The 10,145-nt window shown below is 35.6% G+C and overlaps 1 protein-coding gene across 1 annotated transcript; it reads left to right on the top strand.

Moving 5' to 3' along the window:
• The first annotated feature begins 1,046 nt into the window (after positions 1-1,046).
• Positions 1,047-7,465, top strand: LOC129273512 (uncharacterized). The gene is made up of 3 exons (XM_064114502.1): positions 1,047-2,617; positions 2,936-3,105; positions 4,548-7,465. Exons 1-3 carry the CDS (start codon positions 2,289-2,291, stop codon positions 4,796-4,798), a joined length of 750 nt encoding a protein of 249 aa, XP_063970572.1. The 5' UTR covers positions 1,047-2,288; the 3' UTR covers positions 4,799-7,465.
• Positions 7,466-10,145: the final 2,680 nt, after the last annotated feature.

The following is a 10,145-nucleotide window of genomic DNA, read 5'->3' on the forward strand; positions in this document are numbered from 1 at the left end:
AATCACTGATATATATCGAGAAAAAAAACCGACACGACATACTGTTCAAATATATGGGATGAAGCGTGGGGGAATAACAAAAGGACAAGAAGGAATAGGAATCGAGATTAAGCGTATTTTAGGAACGGCGCTGACAATGGAATATTCAATGATAGTAAGTGTTATAGCAAGTTCAATTCGAATTCAAATTCAAATTCATTTATTTCACTTCCATCAAACAAAAACAAATTGTATACCATATATAAAACATAAATATTTGTATCCGTTGCAAACAAAATTAATTATACATATGTAGTGAAAAAAAAACACTTAGACGATTTGGGCAACACATTGTAGGTTTTAAGTATATATACTATTTTTCAATAGAAATTAAATTAAGATGGAAATGGAGGGACCCACTAAAAAGCAATGCTTGTACAATGTGGGCCCCTCAAGAAATAGATAACACAACAAATAACAAAATAACAAAGTATAAATACAGATAATCAAATGAGAAAAGAATGAATAAATGAGAGGGAAATACTCACAAAATAAATACAAAGTAATAAAAAATATACAGTTTGGTGAAGGACAAAACAACCCGTCCTAAAAATATCTACCCTTCCCACCCCCCCCCCCCCCAGAAAAACTTGAGAAGAAAAAAAAAAGGGAAAAAGGGGGAGAATGCCCTGAGAAGATGGATGGGTGCTGCTGTACGTAGATAGAACACATGCCGTCGTGGACTCAAGCAAACTGGATTCAATGATGTGTATAAGAGGAGAAAAAATATATAAAATAACCTGGAAAGAATATAATGCACGAAAAATGTGATTGATGCCGTTAAACAAATAACCGGTAGGAAGGCGGATAAGCGGACTGGAGAGGACAAAATAGAGGAGAGGATAGACACAAGTTCATACTGATTAAAATGAACGATGTGATTTGTCTACATGTGTTTAAGTTGGTATTTGAAAGGGTGAACAAATTTTGAAAACCTTACATGGTCACGCAGTTGGTTTCAATTGAAAGAGCCTCGAAACAGGAAAGAAATTTTTTTTTAAATAAAAGTTCGTACAACATTTTGGAAATCTCAAAAGCGATTTGTTCTAACTACGTGTGGTTCTCGAAGAAACATCATCGATAAAAAATAAAAATTATATCGGATGAAATGGCGGGCAATAATATTTGGTGACACATTTTATAGGCCCACATAAGAACGCATGAGGTTCCATAGAGAACTTTAGAGAGGGCCAATTCAGTTCTTTAAACACGATTTATTGCTAAATCAAGAGTTGAATTATAAAACTGAGTGGTGTGTGAAACATGAAATAGATAATGTTGGCTAAATATTAGAAAAACGGAAACCTAGGTAAAATAAAATTGCCGTTTTCTGCGGGGGAAAAGGACATGTGACCTACAAAAGGCGGCTTGCAAGACAAAAGAGGAGCTATTATTGGTGGGCCGATTGCAACGGAAGCACATCCACAAACGTGTGCACATTGACAACTAACGTCAATAGAGGGCATCAATCAACTTATTAAATTTGGCGGGATATTAAAACAAGTAGAAGCAAAACAACTTGAAAACTTGTCACAGGTTTGGTCACGCTTATTCGTTAGATGTTCTACTCTTAAATTAATGAAATGGCAAATCTACGAGCTCACGTCGTTCCTGCGGAACGTCGTCGCGGAATGGTTCTAGTCTGTGACGGCTACAGATACCAGAGAAATAAAACTATTGCAGGAACAAAAATCTACTGGCGGTGCAGTTTGCCAGCATGTAGAGTCCCAATACAGACCAACGATTTTGACCCAGATGGTGAAGTCATCTTACTCGGCAACCAGTTCCCAGAGCACGCACATCAGCCTGATAATGAAAGACTTGGTAGATTTGCCTTTCTTCGGAAAGTAAAGTCCATCATCAGAAGAGACCCATCAATTCCAACCAGAATGGCATACGACCAAGTATTCGCCATACTCCCCATTCATGAAAGGATCAATGTTCCTATGTTCGAAGAAATTCGAAGTTCCCTTCAGCGCTGCAGGGCATCGTTACTCCCCGCTCTCCCACGTAATATTGCATAAGTGAATATCCAGGGAACATGGGCGGAATCTTGGGAAGGAGACAGAAAGCTGCTAGCAATAAACAATGATGTTGGAGTGGCTATCTTCGCAAGCAGGCAAGAACTCCAAATTCTTGGACAGTTCAACGAAGTGTACATTGATGGCACTTTTCATACAGCGCCTACCCCCTATACCCAGATCGTGACTCTTCATGGTCGATATCGTGGATGGGTTCTAGCCCTTGGAATGTGTATGGTCACAGGAAAGCGTGAAGATCAGTATAGATACATTCTGCAAGAAATAAAGAGAGGAGTTCTTGATGCCACAGAGGCACCATTTACACCACATATGGTGATCACCGATTTCGAAGTGGGGCTAATGAATGCAATCAGATCGGAGCTACCAAATGCACTTAGGAGAGGTTGCTACTTCCATTTTTGTCAGAGTCTATGGCGAAAAGTTGCTGAGCTTGGCTTGAAGGTTGCATTCAACGTACATCCTCTCCTACAAAAAGTTCTGGGCAACATTCTGTCTCTCGGTCATCTTCCGGTTGCACACATTGCGATGAACTTTCAGTAAGTAAAATTCCTTCCTCACCCCCCCCCCCCCCTCCCAAAGAAGGAAAAAGATAAGAAAAGCATTACGGGCCTCTGTAGGTCTATATATATTCATAAAATGTAAGCCTAATACAACGATGCGAATGAAAAGGAAAATATTGCAAATAGAAGAAAAATATCTTTGAAATCATATTCAGAAACAATGCAGCATTCAATATTTTAAGAAAAAATATATTCGAAATATTTATTAGATTTAATGTGATCTTTTAAGTCTTCTCATGGGTAAATTGTTAAGATATGTGGAAATATTGCTGAGATGTTGCCTTTTTTTTTCAGGACATACACCAACAGCAGACATGTTCAGGAGATGGTGCAGCAGTATCCAGCACTGCGAACGTTCTTCGCGTATGTGGAACAGACATATGTTAATGGACCTGTCTTCTCAGTCCATTTCTGGAATGAGTACAACCGCACCATGGAGACAAGAACAAACAACTACTGCAAAAGTAAGACAAACTGACGGTCTTCCACGGACAAAACTAAGTGTTCAATTTTGTATCCTTCAAATGCAAATTGAAATCTGGGCACAACTGATTTTAACCCTAATATTTCTGGCTCCATAAACAATGATAAAGGGTGAAGGTAACTACATCTTGCACCCTTAAAGGACAAGTTCACCCCAACAAAAAGTTGATTTTAATAAAAAGCAAAAAATCCAACAAGCACTACACTGAAAATTTCATCAAAATCGGATGTAAAATGGGAAAGTTATGACATTTTAAAGTTTTGCTTAATTTCACTAAAAAGTTATATGCACATCCTGGTGGGTATGCAAATGAGGAGACTGATGACGTCATCCACTCTCTATTTCTTTTGTATTTCATTATATTGAAAATGAAATATTCTTATTTTCTCCTTACTTTGAAGTGAAACAACGATTAATTCCTCCCTGAACAAATGGAATGAGTATTGTTTTATATTATATGGTTCAGTCAAGTTGGACCTTATTGTCAAATCTGTATTTAAAAAATGAAATAATGTATAATTCAAACAATACAAAACAAAGAAATAGTGAGTGAGGGACGTCATCGACTGTCTCATTTGAGTTGTGCATATCACTTATTTGTGAAAAATAAGCAAAACTTAAAGTTTCAAAAATTTCTTATTTTACATCCGCTTTTGATGAAATTTTCAGAGTTTTGCTAGTTTGATTTTTTTTTATTTATTCAACTCAACATTTTTTCTGGGTTGGACTTGACCTTTTAAGATGAGGAGTTGTACCATTTAGGGAAGGTGCAAACGAGTAGACAAAACAAATCAGATGTTGTAAGCCAGGGTAACTCTAGGTTCTTGTCGAGGCCCTGCCGAGCAAAGTGAGGGATATAGCGAAGCAGAGTGCACCTCGCTGCGTTCATCAGGGCTAATTCGCGAAGCAAATTAGAAAATCCCTCGCTTCGCCCGGGAAGCAGCCGCCAGGGCCTCGACAAGAGGCTAGGGTAACTCCCTAATAAAGTCGGACGGATTCTGCCTGAATATGGCCTGATTCGAAAGGATTCGGGGAATTCGGAACCTATTTGGCTAGGATTCGGGAACTCCCCGAATCAGAATTCCAAGAATTGACTTCTCTTCCCTTCCTTGCTCGCCTCGCCGATTTAAACCAAAATGCGTTGGTCATTAATGTTCGCCTGACTCTAAAAGCAATGTCAATAGTTATACCCGTTAATGGACCTACCGATACCTCATGTAAATAAGTTATTTTTTGTAAGAGTTTTTATACATACGTATCAGGGGCGTAGCTACGGGGGGGGGGGGGTGACCGCCAATGTTCCCCATGAAAAAAATCACCTTCATTTTAACTGGGTATATTATAATTTTGAATTGAGTTGATTTTGCAAAGCGTTTCGTTGACTTTTACTGGCATGAAATCAACTCTTTCTTCTTTAAACAGCCTTTCACAACAGATGGAACAAGTGTTTGGCTGTTCCACATCCAAACATCTGGCGTGTGATACGCCGTATCAAAGATGAGGGTAGCAGAACCCTGAACCTTCTTCAGCGGGTGGAGAGAGGAGATCGGCTCCCCAGGAGAAGGAGAAAGTGGAGGGAATTGGCGCGAAGGATAACTCGAGTTCGGAGAGAATTCGAACGAGGAGATAGGAATCTCATTTCATTGTGGAACGCCGCTGTTCATTTTAGCTAAACATACATTTAACATGTTTAATAAGCTCACTTTTTTAGAACAGTGTTAAGTAATAATTACATGACAATCACGACGTGAATGATTCTATAGAGTTTGTCGTTTTCCTTTACCATGCAATGTCTTATCAAAGATCAATATATATCAAGCAGAGAAAAATTGTCGAGTTTATTATTGAAAGTGCTAAAAAATTATATAATTACAGTGAAAAAGGTGAATGAGTATTCACGACTTAATTGTCGTTTCAGCAAAACATACATTTAACATGTTTGATAAGCTCACATTATTTTAGAACAGTGTTAAGTAATAATGACATGAAAAATCTACGACGTGAATGATGCTATATAGTGTGTCATTTTCCTTTACCATACAGTGTCTTATCAAAGATCAATATATATCAAGCAGAGAAAAGTTGTCGAGTTTATTATTTAAAGTGCTAAAAATAATATAATTACAGTGAAAAGGTGAATGAGTATGCAGGACTTAAATTTGTCTATACTTTGTCGTTTCAGCAAAACATACATTTAACATGTTTAATAAGCTCCCATTTTTTTTTTTTGAACAGTGCTAAGTAATAATGACATGACAATCACGACGTGAATTATTCTATATAGTGTATCATTTTCCTTTACCATGCAATGTCTTATCAAAGATCAATATATATCAAGCACAAAAAGGTTGTCAAGTTTATTATTATAAAGTGATAAAAAATTATATAATTACAGTGAAAATAGTGAATGAGTATTCACGACTTAAATTTGTCTATACTTTGTCGTTTCAGCAAAACATACATTTAACATGTTTAATAAGCTCACATTTTGTTTTTTTAGAACAGTGCTAAGTAATAATTACATGACAATCACGACGTGAATGATTCTATATAGTGTGTCATTTTCCTTTACCATGCAATGTCTTATCAAAGATCAATTTATATCAAGCACAGAAACGTTGTCAAGTTTATTATTATAAAGTGATAAAAAATTATATAATTACAGTGAAAATAGTGAATAAGTATTCACGACTTAAATTGTCTATAGTTTGTGGTTTCAGCAAAAAATGCATTTAACATGTTTAATAAGCTCACAATTTTGTTTTTTTTAGAACAGTGCTAAGTAATAATGACATGACAATCACGACGTGAATGATTCTATATAGTGTGTCATCTTCCGTTGTCGAGTTTATTATTTTAAAGTGATAAATAATTATAGAATTACAGTGAAAATTGTGAATGAGTATTCCCGACCTAAATTTGTATATAGTATGTCATTTTCATTTCTCCGTCAATGTCTAATCAAAGATTTGAATAGTAATGACAGACGAGTTTCTACGTTTTTATATTTGAAGAGTTTAGTTACAAATGGGGTTAGGTCCACTTTTTACCATTCCGAGAAAAATCACGTTTTTTAGTCTTACTTATTGCAATACTCTTATGAGAAACTCAATTGTCATGATGTACTACCCTATCATGTGAACATAAAATGGGGTATAAAAGAAATATACCACTCTTCATTTTTTTCTATATATTCCTTAAAAAATATCATTGTGGACCTAACCCCTTTTGCAACTAAACTGAAATAAATCAAATGTATTATGATTAGAAAGGTGATATTTCTTTGCCACTTTTATTCACGTTTTCATGTGAATTTCAAATTTTCGTTGTTTTTATCAGAAAGACTAAAAATTATGAGGTTTTGAGACAGAAAATAAAAATTTATGAACAGTGGACCTAACCCCCTTTGACAAATTAGCTATTCAGAATAGTTTGCTCGCAAAAGGGGTTAGATCCACTCCAAGAAAATCTCTTTTTTAATTCGCCCATATTGCAATATTCTTATGCGAAACTAAATTTTCGTGATACCCTACCATGAGAACATAAATTTGTGTATAAAAGAAATCCACCTGTCTTCATATTTTTGTAAATATTCTTTTCCAAAAGAATTATGTGTGGACCTAACCCCTTTTGAAAAAAGGTGATTTTTCTTTGCGATTTAGATCACTTTTTAATGGGAATTTCAACTTTTCTTTGGTATCATCTTATAGAGCTACTACAAATCTATACATTAAGAAAAAAAAAATCAAATTTGATGAAAAATTGACCTAACCCCTTTTGCAAGTGAGCTCTTCATTAAAAAGGAAAGCGTTCAGAAACATTATTTCATCATAGTGAGTGGATATTCATGACTTAAACATATTCAATGTTTCTATAGTTTGTTATTTTCTTTTCTGCAACAATGGTTTATCAAAGATTTCTATGTAGTAAGAACAGAAAAGTCGTTGAGTTTAATATTTTAAAAATGGTTGAAATACATTTGATCACAGTGAAATAATTATCACGACTGAAATGTTTCTGTTTTTTTCCATTTTCTTTTCTGCAACAATGCCTTATCAACGATTCTGTTTAAAATTGTTGTTTTTGACAGTGAAAGGATATTCACTACTTAAATGTTTCTTAAGGTCGTCATTTTCTTTTCTCGAGCAAGATGACATGTTTTCAATACCCAGAATTGGATAAAGTTTTAACCAATTTTTGTGTGGACAGTGTGTTGTCCAACATTTAAGAGTGTATATTGGAGACATTTCTGAAAGATGTCCATGTTTTATTTGTGACTATTATTTATGTTAAATTGTTTGACATGTTTGAGATAGTTAATAAAAGAGTTATTACTGTTTAAATCCTGTTGATTATCTTCTTAGTGCATTTTCAGGAATGGGTGATGTGTATATTTGCATTTTAGAGGCATCCCACAATTCACATTATTATCTACGTCATGCAGGATTAATCCTGATGATGATTCAGAAAAGGAGAGGAGTAGGCAAGGGACGTATATGGGCAATTCCATAAAATAACCTTTTGTACGTCCGACCCCCATTTTCTCAAGTTTTACTTCACTTCATAAACTGACCAAGTCATGGTCATTTGGGAGCTTACAGACTGTCAAAAGAACAAGAAATCAGAGACAGAAAAAGTCATGAAAGTCCAACATATAGGGCTTATTAATCAATAACACACTAACATTGTAACGATTATATCACAGTGTGTCAGAGTGTGGGGGTGTGTGACTGTGTGAGTTTGTGTTTTGGTGTGGGTGGTTGCGTGGGTGTGTTCGGGTGTACTGAGGCGATCGGGTTAGTACAAAGATATCCTAAAATAATGTCCTTCACTATCATGACTATTGTCTGCGTCCGTGTAAACTCACTTTTTATCTGGTCTTCGACGTCATATCACATTTCAATGGTATGCAAGTTTATTGTTGACATGTAGGATGTCTGAATTGAGACTACCTTATATGCAGGACAGAGGCCGGGGAGGGGGGGGGGTGTGGGAGTTCCCTGGAGGAAAAGTGAAGGAAAGGAGGAAAGGTTTATAATTTTTTTTTAAAGGTATATCCCATTTTTTTGTCAATTTAAACAGATTATTGTGCTCACGATGCGATTTTTGTAGCTTTCAGCGAGATACGCGATTACGCATTCTTTTCATGATTACAAAAGTACTGAATATGGAAAAAAATGTTTAGCTTGCGCTACGAGCTCCCATCATTTGATTAGAGAGATTTATATCCCATTCCTGGACTCCAAGTAATAATCTTTGAAATATCCACTTTTCTTGTCAGTCGGCCACTCTGCCTATATACATATACATATATATATATATATATATATATATATATATATATATATATATATATATAAATGTATATATATATATATATATATATATATATATATCAAATATTTAAAACTCTTTGCATTCGCATTAATTGTTTTGTTTAGATGCTCACCCTATTCATGATTACAAAAGAAGTTTAAGTTGCTAGAGCTAAATCGACCATGCTCCAAAATCTTGCTCGCTTCACTCAGGCAGGGGTGGCGGAACCGGGGACAGGGGGGGGGGGGGTGGGTGGAAACTTGCCCCAAAAATCCCGTCGGAAAAAAAAGGGACCTTTTCAAAATGGAATACCCTTTTGGGCTCGCGCTTATTAGCACTCGCATCAGTTATTTTTTTTTACAAGAATGCTTAGAATGTCCAGTTTTCAGGTTGGAAAATCGGAAAAATTTGGCTCACGTTTTTCGCTCGCATCAAGTATTGTTTATTGAGGAACTCATTCTATTCCTGGTTACAAAAAATGTATAAAACGTCTAGTTTTCAGGTTGGAATATCACAAATTTTAAGCTTGCGGTTCGCGCTCTCATTATTTAGTTCGTGAGATATACTATTCATGAGTCACTAAATGCAGTCCTTAAAAGGTTACTTTCTGAAGCCTGTTGCATAAAACTTTTTACCTGAGAATACTCTCGTAAAAACTGAAAACTAAGGTTAGTCTGATTTCCGCCATTGACTTTAGCACAGGACAAAAACTCCGGTAAAAACAATCTGAGTTTTATTAGGTAAAACGTTTTATCCAACGGGGCCCCAGGTCAGTATATAAACAAATTACAGCTCGTGCTTCGCGCTCGCGTTAATTCTTTAGTAAGATACATATCTTTCTCACGATTACAAAAAATGCTCAGAATGTTTAAGTTCAAGTCTTGTTACGTGAAATGTCTACTAGTTTGAGCTTGCGATTCGCGCTTTCAACATCTCACAAGGATCATTATTAGTATTATTTTTATTTTTATTACCAGCAGAAGCTGTTATTAAAAATGACATCCCCTCCAATACAAATCCTATTATCTGGAGGTTACTCGCACGCGACCAACAAACTTAATCCCCTGCATCCTTAAACCATTTGCTAAAGGCAGCAATTTCTCAGATAAAATCGAAATTAGCCTATGCTTGATCCGGGCGCCTATTCTTAATGAAATACATGCTTTTTGGCCACAACACACGCATGTATCATCGATCGTTATTACTATCATTGCATAATATCGTGTTATCTTGTAATGACAACACCGTGTTTGTTACCAAAATAAATAATTATCATTTTCGGAAATACGAACCTTATTTAATTTTCGGATTAACGAACCTTATTTCGTTTTCGGATTAACGAACCTTATTTCTTTTTTGGATTAACGAACCTTCGGAATTACGAACCTTATTTCGTTTTCGGATTAACGAACCCTCGGAATTACGAACCTTCGGAAATACGAACCTTCGGAATTACGATTGTATGCGGATGAGGTAATGTTTCGCTATGAACTTTTGAATTTTGGGTGCATTGTACTGTTAATATTTATAAAACGTGGATTTAATTGAATTGGTTTTCACAATGATCTAGGACTTTGTTTACAACCACTGTCTGTTCTTCAGATTTTGAGTGTTATCAATCATGAGCATACGGCCACAACAATAATTATTTCTTTGTGTGCTTTTTTTCAAAAACAGTAATGTTAAAACTACACCGCCGGTTTC

Source organism: Lytechinus pictus, unplaced genomic scaffold, assembly GCF_037042905.1.
Source record: "Lytechinus pictus isolate F3 Inbred unplaced genomic scaffold, Lp3.0 scaffold_19, whole genome shotgun sequence".
Taxonomy (NCBI): domain Eukaryota; kingdom Metazoa; phylum Echinodermata; class Echinoidea; order Temnopleuroida; family Toxopneustidae; genus Lytechinus; species Lytechinus pictus.